Below are 16,356 nucleotides of genomic sequence, written 5' to 3' on the forward strand. Positions count from 1 at the left end.
AGTCAGTGCTCTTAACCACTGAGCCATCTCTCCAGCCCTCACCCCATTTTCTTATCAACCTGCAACACTGGGCCCCGGAGGAGAACTAGTTGGAAGCAAATTCAGAACCGGAAAATCCAGGCAGCCCAGAGGGGCAACAAGTCCTAGCTCAACCAGGCGCGCCCTCCACAAAGCCTGGCCAGATTCCCACTGAATCTGGAGTGGGGGGGAGTCAGGGAGGGTCTGGCGTGGAGCCAGGCCCCGCCCCGCCCAGGCCCCGCCTATAGACCACGCCCCCTCCGAGCCCCGCCCCGCGCCCGCGCCCCAGCTGCGAGGCCCGAAACCGCGCTGTACTGAGCCGCTGCTGCTGTCGCGCAGTCCGCTCCTCCGTTGCAGAGTCGTGCCCTGAGCTCGGCCGACGAGGCTGCACTCGCAGCCGGGATCCTGCCACCCGCGACCCCAGCCTTCGCCGCCGCCGCCGCCGCCGCCTAGGGCGCCCCAGGCCGCACCATGGTGAAGGTGACGTTCAACTCGGCGCTGGCCCAGAAGGAGGCCAAGAAGGACGAGCCCAAGAGCAGCGAGGAGGCGCTCATCGTCCCTCCGGATGCCGTGGCGGTGGATTGCAAGGTCCTGGCTGGGGTCGCGGGCGGGGTCCCAGCGGCGGGGACGGGTGCCCGGACGGCCCTCCGCTCCCGGGTACCGTGGTGTGTGTGCAGCGGGCGGGGCGGGGTCCTGGCCCTGGCGACCCCCGAGGGGCCAGTTGCACAGGTGTACGAGCTCCCGCAGCTTTGCACTTGGCTTGGTCGCCCGGGAACCTGCAGCGACAGGCACCGCCACCACCACCGAGTTTGGCACTTTTCTTCCAGTATAAATACTGTGCCTAAAATGGCTGACATCATAACAAGCCTAAACCTCTGTTGTTTCCTACTTTCGTTTCTAGGCTGAACAGCACTTGGACTAAGTCCAACAACTGTAAGCATCTTAATTTTTTAAAAGCCCTTTTCTTTTACAAACTCCCTTGCCTACAAATGGCCTTCGGTGTTGGCAGGTAAACATCTTGGGGTCTGGAGAGAGGAGAAGACAACAGCAAACTGGGAATAGTTTCTGGCTGGTGATTTTATTATTGTAACAAATATTCCAGGTGAAAGTAATTGTTATTGTGGCTGTTCCCGAGGAACCCAACAGTTGACTTTTAAATGTTATCAGCTTTTTTGTGAGGACTTCTGAATAAGTGAAACTGGAACCCGAACATAGGAATTTGCTCCCATCACTACAAAATTCACCCTCATTTTACCACATTCCCCGTTAGCACTGAGAGAAGCTGTCTCTGGATTCAATTTTTAAAAGTGACGTACAATAATATTATTTTAAACATAAATAGAATTGTTTTCTAAGTTTTCTTTCTGCCTCCTCATTAGATTGTTGACATTTGATCCTATAGATATTAACAGTGGGTGCTGCTTCATTTTTTGATTAACACTTTTAAATACTTATGGTCACTCGAGTAATTTTAGTCTTGACTTAAAATAAATCGTTTGTGCCCATGGTACAAGTAGTAAGGAGTGTTTTGGGTTATTTTTTTAATGATCTAATGAATATTACTGTAAAGAAACAGGCCACTAATGCCATATGAAATTTTTGAGACTATAATAGCAATCTGGGCTGTTTGTCCCTGTTTTCTGGAAATGTTCTAGCCAAAAGCAAACATCAGGTTGATTTTTAAATGAGTGTCTTCCCTTGAGATAAGAAAAGTAAGCTGATTCCCCTAAAACGATTAAGGGCTCTGGTTGTAGCATTGTTTTCCTGAACCTAGAACACACACTGTTGGTCTTGAAAGCAAATGTTTAGAATTCACAGGTGAAAATTGTCATAGCAAATTACCATATCTCTTTGTCGAATGCACATTTTAATCTAGAATAGACCTGTAGTCAAGTACCCAGACACAGCAACTTCGTATCGGTATTCTTGTTTGTGGAGACTGCCTGGGTCTCATGAAGCCCAGGTAGGCTTCGAACTCAAACCTTCCCTTCATTTTCCTCCCAAGTTCTGGGATTACAGGTGTGCACAACCATGCCCAGCTTCAAATATATATTCTCAATGATAATATATAGGTATGTGATCTTTAAATTCTAAAACTATAACTCCTCCCACTCTAAGAAAGTATCAATGATGTCATTTCTCTGTCCTTTATTCCACTGTTGTGAAGGTTTGAAACTCTAGACAAACAGCAGAATTCACTTTGCCAAGGAGCTTTGAATCAGTCTTGCCATTAATGAAGTAGTGGCAAGTTCTTTTTTTTGAGCTCTTAGGATTTATCATATGCTCACAATAATTTAATTTTTATTTCAGAGTAACTGTTTATAGCTGTATGTTTTGCTTTTATTTCTTAATTTCTTTAATTTCTCTATCTAAAGGAAGATACTTCGATTAAACAGTGAGGGCTTCTGTTCTTCTATAGCCACACAGAAGTCATAGCCAAATTGGTTGATACAGAAAAACCCAAAAACAAAACAAAACAAAACAAAAAAACCCAAATTCTTTTTCCAGCTATAAGCTGGTAGCCTTTTCTCCGTGGGGGACAGTATCTCTACAATGGGAATAGCAAGAATAAAGGAAAAGCCTGCTTACTGAGCGAGCGAGAACTGACCTCATCCCAGAGCTGCAGAGCGATTACATAATGTTCTGGTGTTCCTTTGGGCTGCAATGTGTGGCAACCACCTTGTCTGACCGCCTGGGCTGGAAACAGAATTAACCTTAATGTGTTTTGCCTGGGGCATTTCCTTTGGTCAAGAGGACCAAGCTGGTTTGAGAACTTGGAAAGAAAGCATTTTAACACTTTTACAGAGTAGCTATGGACCAGTTTTTATACACTGTGCTTGAGGATACCTCGTGGGTATCTGTAAGAATTCTGTTCTCTCCTGTCAGTGGCTTATGTAACACACACGCACACACGTACGTACGTTTACACTGCTGTCTTCTGCTGTCCCCTGCCTTGTGTGAGAACCTTCTGGAAGCAGTTCTGCTGCTCTGTTACGGTTTCAGACTAATTTTTGCTTTGGTTCTCTGTCCCAGCAGCTACTTCTTTTGATTATGTTATCCCAGCTAGTTTGCATTATTTTTTCTTCCACATCTTTTGGTTAACAGTCTTGACTTCTTCTCAGATCCATCCTGATTGACACACAGCTTTTAGAGGGACAGACACAGCAAAGAGCCATAGTATGGTGATCTGTGTGACAAAGGTCAATTTGAAGTGATAAGGATATACTGTGGTACAGGCAGCAGTCCTTGATGTTTGTGTTCAGAGCTTTCTTTGACCCTTGGGAAAGTATGTGTGCAAATACAAATAAAATACTGTTACTGCATCAGAAGCCCTGAGTATGTCCAACATAACTGCTTGACTTTTTTTTTTTTTAAGCTTAAATTCTTTTTGGGGAGGGGTGTTGTGGGAGGGACAAGATTCAAGGATTGAACCAGATGGTCTGCAAGGACTCTTTCAGTTTTAAAATTGTATGAAGATGCTGAGATTATATAAATTACAGTTTTACAATAATTAAAATTGTTGTTATGGGTTTTGAGACAAGTTCTGTCGTAGCCCAGGCTGGTCTTGAACTTGCCACATAGCTGCTGATAACCTTGAACTCCAGATCCTCTGGTCTTCACTTCCTGAGTGCTAAGATTGTACTCATGTACCACCACACCCTGCTAACAATTCAATTGTTTTAATTGTTGGGGGGGAAAAAAAACAAAACAAGTGCTCCTCTCCTCAACAAGAGAATTTCCTCTCTTCCTTTCCATGTTTAATTTGTTAGATCTCTCCCTTGAGTCCTACAAGGGGTCAGCGGCCAAAGGAACAGGAAGCGAGTGGAAGGGAGGATTATGTAATCAAGTACGTACTCGGGTTTGCTTTCCTCACTGTGGAGCAGGGAATAAGCAACAGCCCGAGCTGCAGTACTTGCTCGTGACCCCTTCATTTGTCTGTTCCTGAGACATTGCAGAGCAGAGGAGACAGCATGGACACTGGGTGACAAACACAGTCGGAATTGTCCCAGACTGGCTCGGTGCCTCCCAGTTTGTGGCTTTAGGGGGTAGAGGAAGGACATAAAGTGCACGACTAGACATTCAGTGAGACATGTTGGTCTCTGCAGGGGGACTGGGAGCTTGTCTCTCTTTAGTCAGAGTGCATCTCATTACCTATTGATGTAATTTATGTTTGTAGACACTGGCTGGAAACGTTTACTATAGAATAGACTTGGCTATCCTAGAATTCGTGTAGACCAGGCTGGCCTGGAAAGTGCAGTAATCCTCCTGCCTTCTCCCTCTTAGAGCTAGGACAAACGTGCCCCCCATGCCTGGCTAGAGCCAGCAGAACTTTCACATTCATTAAATCTTGGCCTCTGTAAGGTTATGGATGTCTAAAGTGAGGGTTTGGTTCTGGGAGACAGATAATTGCTTCTGCATATCTCTGATGTGACACTCTGTTTTTTGAAGGTGGGTAATGTTGCATATTGTCATTGGTTGAAAAACAAGTTAGCTACTAGGATGATAGTCCCCAGGTGGGCAAGGCCAGATATTGTCCTTGGCATATTCATAAACCTCTAAGAACTCAGGGAGTTCAACTCTTCCACCTAAGAGTTTTATGTGTATAGCAGTATATATTTTTAAATCAAAAATACTAAGATTCATTTATGATATAGGTATACTTAATGCACTCAGTACTCCGCTTAGCAGGTGTTTATTATATGTTGCAAAAGCGTGACCTGTGTGTCAGCACCCAGAGAACAATGGATGAAGCAGCCTTCTGAGACATTGCAGTTTCATGAAACCATAACCCAAACATCTGAAGTGACTTCAAAAGCTGCATGCTTTGAGTGCTCTCGGAATTCATGTTTTGACTAAAGCCTCTTGGATCTCTTTGTCTGACATCGTGTTAGTAAATATCATCCTGGACAAAGAAATGGGTCAAAATAAAGATGTTCTCTTTTTAACTGGCAAGAGTTCTACTTTTGTGGTCCTGGGAATTGAACCTAGGGCCTTGTGCATGCTAGAAGAGGGTTTTACACCTCGCCCTGAGCTATTTCTCCAGCCCTAAATATGTCATTTAATTAGAGCTTGGAGACTGAAGGAGGAGTTAAGGACTTTCCCACCAGAGGATTCAGGCCGTAGCTGCTACCTGTTAAGCTAAAGGATTTCACATTGACTCTAAAGGCTATGACTGAGTGGCTTAGAGAGTGGGAACCCTGGGCTGTGCTTGTGATTAGCTGAGTTTCCGTGTAAAGCTAGGTATCCCCGGCACTTACTCTGCACGGAGTTTCACAGTGCTAGTCTTTTACATGACAGATAGCTGAAAGTTCAAGGTTTAGGATTACATTGCAGAAGTCACCCTAAGAACATCATTTAAAAACTTTCCAAAACCAAATCCCATTACTTGGTGTATTAACTTTAAAAATTATGAAAACAAAAACCGTTTTTTAAAAAAGCCCTCTCCCCTTAATTATAGTTTTTAACTTTCTTCTGTATTTAGGATCCATATTCTCACAAGCTTTAAGCTTATGCTACTAATAATTGGATGAAAAAAAAAAACATTTTTAAGGATTGCTGAATTTTAGTCCTTACATTGAGTTGAGAGGGAAAAGAGCTATGAAGTGTTTCAGTAGCTGCCCCATTTTAGGACAAATTGGATTGATAGTATAATTTTTATTCCCAAACAAGAAAATTTAAATTGAGTTATAGAAATGAAAAACTTATTAGTGGGGGAATGAATCTCCTAACTTTATACTTAACTGTTTTATCAGCTAATGCTGACATGTTTCCTGGAGTGATTCATGACTTGGTGCCATGACTAAAGAGAAGTTAATATTGAAATAACACCTATAGTTTGGTTTATTAATGCTAGCAGTTTTAAGTTAAGTACCAAATTTGTTTGAGAAGTTGACACTGTGCATGGCATTAGAATCTTTTGGTTTTTTGAGATAGGGATCTATTTGTTTGTTTGTTTGTTTGGTTGGTTTTACTTTATTGTTCAGGCTGGTCTAGGACTATAACTCTCCTCCTGCCTCAGACTGGAAAGTGCTGAGATGACAGATGTGAGCAGTTGTTCCTAGCTGGAAATTTACTACTTTTAAAATTTAAAATACTTGCATAGACAGTTTTGTTTATACAACAGGTATTCAACAAAGTGGTTGGATTCCATATCTTAAGGAACAAGCTTTGTTGGATTTTTAATATTCAGAATTTTTAAGTTTCTGGGTGTTTGTTTGTTTATTTTTGAGACACAGTCACACTGTGTCCCTGGCTGCTCTGGAACTGATTGTATAGACCAGGCTAGCCTCAAAACTCAACAGTCCATGAGTTGAAGACTACAGATACATGTTATCACACTTGTCTCTGAATCTTTAACTTTTAGTGTCAGATTATTTTTAGAAATGAAGAATTTGTTTTTCATAATGAGTATAAAGAGTAAATCATAATTTTTTTCTTAAATATGATTGTGATGTTTAATTTAAAAGTTTTGGAGACAGGGTCTTACTCTGTAACCTAGGCTGACCTGGGACTGTGTAACACCACTGGCCTGGAGCTCACTGTAGTCTCCTGCCTTGACTTCCTGGGTGCTTTGACTTTAGGCTTGAGCCATTGTACCTGGTTAAAAATAGTTACTGTAACAAGCAAGCAGCCCATTTTATTTTATTTTCCTCGTTCAATCTCTCCCCTTGTTTTCTGAGACAGAGACTCGCTTTGTAACCCAGGCTAGCTTGACATTTTTTTACTATGTAGACCAGATGGCCTCAAACCCATGGCATTCCTCCTGCCTCGGGTCTCTAAGTCCTAGGACTGAATGCATGACATGCACCACCATGCCTACCCAAAAAGGCAGTTCTCATTGTTCATTAAATTGCTGCAGTATCGCCGGGCGGTGGTGGCGCATGCCTTTAATCCCAGCACTCGGGAGGCAGAGGCAGGCGGATTTCTGAGTTCGAGGCCAGCCTGGTCTACAGAGTGAGTTCCAGGACAGCCCGGGCTATACAGAGAAACCCTGTCTCGAAAAACCAAAAAAAAAAAAAAAAAATTGCTGCAGTATCCAAAGATCCCTGTTAAACTAGGGAAGGTGACTTTGAGAGGCAGTCTGCTTAGGTCATTGTTACTCATTTAGTGTCCCTTGTTTTCACTTTCTGCCTGGTGTATTATAAAGTCCCCAGTCCCGTCCGTTTTAGTTAGAAGAGGACGAACCATGTTAAATAGCATGGCAGACTTACTCCCCTTATGCCCAAGAATGTGAATTGATGAAGCTGGAGTTTTTGCACATCTAATCAAGTTAGACTTTCTTTGGTTTTCATTTAAAAGAAATCAGATCCACTCTTTGTACCCTGGTGCTGGTAATGGTTATTTCCTGATCACAGGGCCCACATAGCAAGCCCACACTCTACCTCTGTGCTACTCCACATACTATGCTATCATACTGCAGTTTAAAAGGCAGATCAGGATTTTCATTAAACTCATATAATAATTTAGCTAGAAACACTAATGGCTTGATGTAAACCACCATTTTATAATCTCCTTTCATGTGGGAAGCAAGCTAGCAAAGTCTGGCTCTTGTGTTCATGTGTAATGTAATGCTTGGTTTTCAATAGCACAGGTATTAGGAGTGATATCTACAGTTTCCAATGATCAGGAGAAAGAGAATGAAAAAGTGCTATTCCTCCTTTTTATCTGGTACCCTCAGTTAAGGGGGCTAGTGATAACAGTTCACACATCAATACAGTTAGTGATGGGAACTTGAACCTTGCCTTGATCTCTCAAGTACTATGCTGACTAAATCACCTCAGGTCTCTGCATCAGTTTCCATTAGCAACACAGCAAATATAGGCCTTAGAAGCCACACCCCCTCACCCATCAGTCATTCCTACTTTGGACTGTTATGTCTGTGATACTGTTCTGTATGCTTCCACCTCATGTCAGTTGTAGAACAGTATTGACACTTTTGTTGTTCCAAAGTCCTTCGACATAAAAACCATCAGGATTTTAAAATGTGTGTTTCTCCAGTACATATTAGGTACCAATAGAATCAGTTTAGTTTTAAGATGTAAATAGTCTTCAATATCTTAGTAGTAGGGCACACTTTTAGAGGCTGTGGTGCAGTAATACACAGAAAAATTTAAGCTCTTAAGTGACAGATCATTTTACATGTGTGTACCTGAACTAATACCCCAGTCAATGTGGAAAGAATTTTGCCACCAACTGGGAAAATGACTTATTTCCTTTACAATAATGCCTTCTTTCCTTAGAGACAGTCACTATTCTAGTGCAAGAGTCTCCTCTCTCCCTAGAGACATATTCTAATGTCAGTGTCCTTAGATTAATCAGAAGCAATTATGTTCACTTCTAGTCTCTTGTTACAGCGTGGCCACTAGACTGCTCTGGTTTGTGGCTTTGCTGAGCAGAGTGTAGGCTGGTATCTGTATTCGAGAAACACAGCTCGGCTCCACATGATCTGAACTCCACGTTTCTCTGAACCAGGGATTCTTAAATATTTTGGGCCCAAAGTGTCTTGAGTAAAGGTTAAAAAATTGTTCATAAACCCAAGGAGCTTTTGCATCCTACAGATTTTATATAAAGAGTTACTTACTACATTAGAAAGAAGGCAGACTACTTATACTCCTAACACAAACAGCTGTTCTGTGAGTCATGAACATTTCCAAACAACTCAGAGTTTACAAGTAACTCTCCCAGAGCTGTGCAGTGTTTAATGAACAGTTTGACAGAAGTCAGCTGGAGTCTGCACGGCCCGATGTTGGTTAAGATGTCGTGAGTTCAGCTTGTGGAGACAGTGCTGCCCACTACGGAGAATGAAAGTGAGAGCAGCTTCCTAGCCCTGTTGGGAAAGTAATAGGACTGTGGGTCCCTGACAAGGACCTCTGCACCACCCTTGGGTGACAGTGTCCAGAAATACTTGCTTATACTGCTTTTTCGTGTTGTTTCCAAAAGTTTATTTTTAATTCCTGTGCTGTTTTAATATTACTCATTGGTGGTATCCTTATGAAAGATGGATATAGTATTGCACGTACATGTATGTCTTTTTTTTTTTTACTTCACACATAATCTATTCTCTTGGTATACATAGTAACTTTTGTTTTGTTTTGTTTTTTTCTGGAGACAGGGTTTCTCTGTATAGCCTGGGCTGTCCTGAAATTCACTCTCTAGACCAGGCTGGCCTCGAACTCAGAAATCCGCCTGCCTCTGCCTCCCAAGTGCTGGGATTAAAGGCATGCTCCACCACTGCCTGGTAACATAGTGACTTTTTGCTAAATTGATAGCCACTGCTTTTTTCGTACTTGACAAGTGATGTTTACCCTAGAGTAATGTGTCTACTCGAACTGTACTTTCTTGTATAAAACCTTTTTCTTTTGTCTGGATTTGATCATTGTTTCTTGGAGCTGGAGGGAATATGGCTTAATTATCTGTGTATTTTTTTGGTTGTTCATCTTCTGACAGTAGTCTAATTGCCTTTCTGTATCTTCAGGCTTACCAGAGAATCAGTCAGGACTTCAGGGTTGTGTTTGCTTCCATGCATTTAATCTGCTTTAGAAAAAGAAAAAAAAAATCTGTGATCAAAAATTTGTAAAGTCTTGCATATATGAGTGCACTGGTCCCCTCTTCCTTTTTCTTACTTCCCTCCCTCCCTCCCTCCCTCCCTCCCTCTCTCCCTCCCTCCCTCCCTCCCTCCCAAGACAGTGTCTTTTTGTAGCCTAGAGTGATGGAGTCTCGGCTTGCCCTCCATTCACACTACTCTTGCTGTCTCCACTTCCTGAGCGCTGGGATTGCAGGCATACACATTCCCAGCTGATCCTTGCATTCCATTGGTATCAAGTTCTACCTCAGCCATATTCCCTGGTGCTGTGCCTGGGCCCCTGCTCTGCTGCTGTTCTGGATTCTGGTTCTTCCTGCCCTGTCTTCCTTGCTTCATGCTTGCTCTACCTCTGCAGAAGCTTGGGCTTTCTCCCCATGCTGCGACATTTCCCCTCTGTGAGACTGTTGATAGACTCTGCTGTCGATCGTGTCTGTTCTGTGGGGCCACAGGTTCATTTGCTTTGCTTTTACCATTACCTCATTGAGTTTTCAGAAGATAAACATTAGCTGAAAATCAATATGTGGACTTTCAACTCCACCTTCACCCAAGCTTTTGAAAGTTTAATTAGAATATTCCCTTTGCACTAACAATAGGCCTAATGATAATTAATAATGGATAATAATGGAAACTGTCTGGATTATTGGCACTAATTTAAGACCTGACAAGATGACCTAGAAAAATGAGCCACCAGTCTCTAATCTCCTCTCCATAGAGCCAGGACTGCTGACTTTGTGAGTAACTTTGAAGGCAGCTCACTACCAACTTTGGGATTTTGATTTACCGCCTTTACTGCTCTGAGTTTTGCTTTTCAATGAAAACTTTTCATTGTTCTTTTTTTTTTTCTATTTTGTCAGTGTCTTGCTGTGTGGCCCTGGTTTGACTTGACTAGGACTTGCTGTGTAGACCAGGCTGACCCTGAACTTGCAGCAATCCTTCTGCCTCTGCTCCCTGAGTACTAATAATTACAGGTGTTTACTGTGCTCAACTATTCATTTATATCTTTGCTTTTCAAGATTTACTTTAAAATGTGCAGGTTGGCAACCTGAATATTCTCCATTACAGTTTTGCCTCATGTGTATATGATTTCAGTACACTTTCATAAACACTATCCCATATAATTTGATGAACAGTAGAGAAACGTCCTATGAGTCTGACAGCGTGTTTTAAAAAAAAAAAAAAGCCATCTCTGCTTTCCCAAGAAGATTATATCCCTCCAGCCAAGAACCAGAAGCGTGGTAGAATCAAGAGCCAAGACCAAACAATCAGATTGTTGGTTCCTGAAGAGTTCCTAAAACTCTGAGGTTTTCAGAAGACAGTTGTTATTAATAACAGTCAGATTTCGGTGGGAGGGCAAACCCTGCTTTCGCCAGCTGCTTCATGCCTTGTAAGAGACTGGACCTGTTAACAACAGGTAAAACTTGTATGTAACACTGCTTACAAAGCACTTGCCAGTCCGTTCCCCTTGCTTTATAACAGCATTATGAACTGGAAAATCTACCAACATTGGCTTCGTACGCTGTCGTTGGTAAAGCTCTAGAAAGCATAGAGTGAATGAGCACTAGAAAAATGGTGGTCATCTCTGAGCCATGGCCAAAGAAGGAGATCTTAAACTGCAGAAAAGGAATCGATTTTCAGTTACTCATAAATTAATATTTAATAGCATTTTACTTTGCATCCGATCCTCTGCCTTTCCCTAATGATACAGAATTGACTGATGTGTTCTATCACTGAATGCATTTATTTTATAGCTACACTCAGGTCTTGTCTTTTCACTCTGGCCTGCTTATTTTAACCAAGGCATGCACTCATTTTGTCAGATGCTAGCAGTTTGGTTCAGATCTTATAGATTTCTCAAAATGTTACACAATAGCTTAGACTGCTATTTTTCTTCCTGCATTGTTGCTTGTATATTATAGAATTTGTTAACCAAGAAAATGTGAGTGCAGAGTGGTATTGTTGGCCTCAGCGTCGCCACCGCAAGCTCCTCTCCTTCATTGCCCCTGTTCTAAATATAGACTAACTCGCTGACTCCCGATTCAACATGCTACTTGTGCTTCCTAATTTCAGCCCAGTACTAAAGAACTTGGCCGAGGCTGCTGTGAACTGTGGCCCTTAAATGCAAAGAGCAGCTCTCTGCTCCCAGCTCTGGAGCTTGCTTCCTATTTATGCGTCAAAGGTAATACTCCTATGTGGACAGTGACAGTCCTGTTCGAAAAGGAATTGGGAAGCAGAATTTATATACTAGTCAGGATGAAGAAGAAAGAAAGCAAACAGATGTTTGCTGTCCCGAACAGTCTATTAACTTGCCAGTCTGAGGCTCTGTCTCACCTACCTCAGATGCTCTTGGTTCTGGATGCTTTTGATGGTGGGAAGATCATGAGACCTGGTTTTTTGGTTTTTGTTTGTTTGATTGGTTGGTTGGTTTTTTGTTTGTTTGGTTTTTGGTGTTCCTGTACTGAGAAAAGTAGCCTACTCTTGAAGCCAGGTGAGCAGAGCATCTCCCATTCAACTAAGACCTAGAACTCTACAGGCCTGGTGCATGTACTGGAATCCTAAGTACTTGATACCAAAAGTTAAAAAAGATGTGTACATCAGGTTTCTCTTTTTTCATATGTAAGGCCCCTTTTACTGTTAGAAAATATTTTCCATTAGTCTGAGAAAGATAGTTAATGGTACTCAGTAAAAGTTTTGTGAGCATAGGAGTTAAAATGTATACAGTAAATACTTTATACTACTTCCTGGAGATAGTTCACAGGGGACTGATCATGAAGAGTCTTGTGATGTCACCTGTCAAGGGAAAAAGCAGGAAGTGCAGTGGAGTAACAGGGACCCCGAGCCTCAGGCACAACAGCCACGCTCTCCTGTGCTGAGCCACACACCCCACCTCTATTTCCTGACTTGAAACAATTTTCTTTTGTTTTGTTTTGCATACAAGGAAATGCCAAAATCTTTTTTTTTTCTCTTTTAAGCAGAGCAAACATAGATTTATTACAGAAAAGTGAGGAAGGAATTTGCAAGACCTTGGCAGTACTCCAAGAGAGGACTATCCCCCAAGTCTTCTCCATGGGACAGCCTTTGGATTGTTTCATACCCTGTCAATATTTACCTCTATTAGTCCAACATGATTCATAGATGTTTCTAAGTAAATCTATTTCTGATGGTTCAGTATTGCATGTTATTTTGAATTAACGATTTTTTTTCTTTTGTTCTTATTTTTATACCTAGTATTTTTATGTCATGGTTTCCCCATCCCCAAACTGTCTCTGTTTGGAACTCATTCATTCATTCATTCATTCATTCATTCATTCATTCATTCATTCATTCAGACAGGGTCTATTGTACTCCAGCTGTGTAGCTGAGGATAACCTTGAACAACTGCCCCTCCTGACCCCACATCCTCAGGGCTAAGCTCCCCGGTGTGCCAGCCACAGCTGGTTTTCTGCAGGTGGTGCTGAAGACCGAAGCCAGAGGCTTCCTGTAGGCTGGACAAGTGCTCTACCCATCTGCCACATTCCTAGCCCTGGACCTGTAATTTTTAATACTTGACATATTTTTTTCTTTAGTAACGTGGCTTCTAAGACAAGCTGTTGGATTTGCTGTGAAATTCAAAACGTTACATTTGAGGAACTTTAGAAAATGTCTCATAAAAGGCTCTGTGCTCCATTTGTTATGTAAATAAGGTTCAAATCGAAGCATCGAGAATGTGAAGTATTTGTTACTTTGAAGCTGAACAATAAAACATTTTTAAACCTTACCTTTTATTTGAGCTATGTTAATGATTGAAGCCTGGCAGGGAACTGACTGAGGTGACCTAATTTATATAACTAATGGAAGTAAAACACAGTTAAACTTCATATTGCTTAAGATATAGTTAAGTAGTCTTGTCTTATTGTCCGATGAGTTTACCAGAACATATTGTGGTACTTGAGAGAGAGTCCACTGCACCGTGTCTATGTATCAGAGACTGAACCTGAGTCTTTGTGTCTCCTCGAAGTACTTACTCTGCACACTGCATCTCCAGTATTCTTTTTTATTTAATGTTTTTAATTTAACCAACTAGGCTGCCTGCTAACTGCAGCCCTCCTGCTTTGGACCACCAGCCATACCCTGGAAGCCACTTCTTTATCTGCTATTGAGCATAGGAGTAGGCCAGGGTGTGCTTTTCATAAACTGGGCTAAAATTTTGACTTTGAGGAAGATTAAGAAGATGATAATTGTGTGGGGCCTGCGGGAGTTCTAAGCACAGTTAAGGCGCAGCAGTTACAGCACAGTGCAGGGGAGGAGGGAACTGCCTTCCGTTAAATCAGGCCAAGGGAAGTCACTAGTCTTTTTAAAAGCAGACTTGGAGCTTAGTAAGAGATTTATAAAGCAAACTTTAAGCACTAGGGTTAAGAGAAAGAAAAACACTCCTGAGAACATGGGGGTAGGCTTTTCCTCTTTAAATTATAAAATGTTTGAAGCACACACAAACTATAGGACCACTGCTGTTTTGTTCCATAATATGAATGTGATAAATGGAAATCTATTTATCAGTTAATAAAAATTTGGGTTGGTTGTAGTTTGGAACAAATTTGAATAATTATTCTTTTTCTTTTTGCTATTTTGAAGGAGGTTCTTATGTAACTTAGGCATTCTTTAAAAACACTTTATGTAGGAAGGATTACTTTGAAATTATTATTTTTAAATGTTTATTGAATTTCACATGTGTGTATGTGCGTGTGCCTGAGAAGGCATATGTACCACATATGGATTCTGAGGTCCTAAGAGTTGTTAGATTCCCAGGAACTATAGTTACAGAGGGTTCTGAGTGACCTGATGAGTGTGCTGGGAATGGAATCTGGGCTCCCTGGCAGGAGCTGCAAGGCTCTGACCCACTGAGTCATCTCTCTGGCCCAGTCTTGTTAGTCCTTTAACTTCTGCTACCCAGTGTCCCCCTTCCCACCGACAGGTGATGTTTAATAGTTGATCTTTAGTAGAATAATTTGACTTTGTTATGTTTTCTACAGTTTTCTTTTTTTCTCACCCTGTGCCTATTGACAGCTGTTTACTGGCTGGGATGTCTAGTACCGCACTGAGTAGGAACAGACTTGACTTTAGTTAGCATCTTTGTCCACCTGATTGGAAAGGCTATGGTGTGCGTTTTAGTAAACTAACAGGTGCAAGGTTTGTTCTAGAGCTCTATGCTCTAATACGTACTATTATTATTATTATTATTATTTAGTTTTTGACACTGTAGTCCTGGCTGAACTGGAACATACCTTAGTCTATCTAGGTCGACCTTGAATTTGTGGCAGTTCTCCTGCCTCAGCCACCACACGGGGCTTCATTAACAACCTTTATCTTGAATGAATGTGCTTGATCCTTGCTCTGTGACTCAGCTTGTAATGGGGCCATCATGTCTGTCATACCTGTGTTAGTTCATAAACTGCTGACAGTTAGAAGCAAGGTTTATTCACACTTCACTTTGTTACAGGACCTTGCCCAGCATGTTCCACGACACTGGCCCTAACAGATGCCGGGTTAAGGGCAGTTCCTGCCTTTGCCAGCTAGCCAGCTCGTTATACATCCTAGATGACTCTGTTGTGCCCCTCCATTAGCTCTCCGGCTGCTGATACAACTATTGTGAATCATGAAAACTTAAACAGCCAAGCCCTTTCTTCATCTGGTTGTCAAGTATCTGCATGCTAACTAAGCGCCAAGGGTAGTTTAGAGTTTCTAGGAATGCAGAATGAACACGAATAAACAGGAACTGTCTAGCCTTGTAGCAAGAGATAAGATCTCTACATGAATTTCTAATGCAAGAAAGGAAGCGACTAATAGCAGTAGAGAAGGAAGAGATGAGACTTTGACGACATCAGCACTTGGGAGGCTCCTAGTGGCTTGCCGGCTCAGGTCTGTAATTTAGATACTGAGATAGACTCTTGTTCATTCCTTTATTCTCAAGCCGTGTTTCAGGTGCAGAGTAACTGACTGCCCTTTGAGTCAGTGTTCTAAAGCCAAGTTAACAAACTACTCTCTTCTTTTGTCCTGGAAAATGACTTTTTAAAATAACTTATGAATTCAGCTCCATACCAGGGCTGTGGCCTGCTCCAGTTCTCTGTCCCTAGGATCCCTCCTACCATACTGAACGCCCGGCGGCGCCATGGCTCCCTGGCAAGGTGCTAGATTCTGCCCTCATGATTTTATTCATTCTTCACCTTTTATATTGTTTCCTGGAACACTGTCTGCTGCCTGGCAGTGTGTGTTTGTCCCGTGCCCTTCCACACTGTGTTCTCTCCCTGGGAAGTCTCTCCCTTAACCCATCCTGTCTCTCACTCTGCATTTTTCCTGTCAGAGCCCACATTTATGTTATTTTGTGTTTCATTAGATAGGAAAGGGGTTTTATATGAAAGATAAGGCTGGCCTAGAGCTTTCTGTGTAGTCTAGGCTGACCTCCAACACAAGGCAGTCACTGGCCGACGTCCCCTACTCCACCCTCCAGGGCTATGATTCTAGGTACACACAACCTGCTTGGCTCTTCTTGTATATTCATTTTCCACAGTGATCCAACCTATCCTTTCCTCGGCGGAGTTTGTATTCCTGGTGCCCAGGGCAACTGTTTAAACACATTAAGACATGTGTAATTTATTCTCAAAATCATTGTTTGTCACATAGTTAACATGATAAATCAAAAATCAAAAGCCCTGAGAACTCGTTGTTTGTGTAACAGTGAGGCTGCATACTCTTTCTTGGCATCTTCCCATGGTCCATAGCTG

The 16,356-nt window shown here is 42.1% G+C and overlaps 1 protein-coding gene across 1 annotated transcript in view; it reads left to right on the top strand.

The window, feature by feature from the left end:
* The first annotated feature begins 305 nt into the window (after positions 1-305).
* Itm2b (integral membrane protein 2B) overlaps positions 306-16,356 on the top strand; it is a 23,425-nt gene continuing 7,374 nt past the window's right edge. Inside the window, exon 1 of the mRNA XM_028754238.1 lies at positions 306-606. Coding sequence (XP_028610071.1) covers positions 490-606 — 117 coding nt within the window. The 5' untranslated portion in view covers positions 306-489. The remainder of the gene's footprint in view (positions 607-16,356) is intronic.

Source organism: Grammomys surdaster, unplaced genomic scaffold (assembly GCF_004785775.1).
Source record: "Grammomys surdaster isolate TR1022 unplaced genomic scaffold, NIH_TR_1.0 125985, whole genome shotgun sequence".
NCBI classification, from domain to species: domain Eukaryota; kingdom Metazoa; phylum Chordata; class Mammalia; order Rodentia; family Muridae; genus Grammomys; species Grammomys surdaster.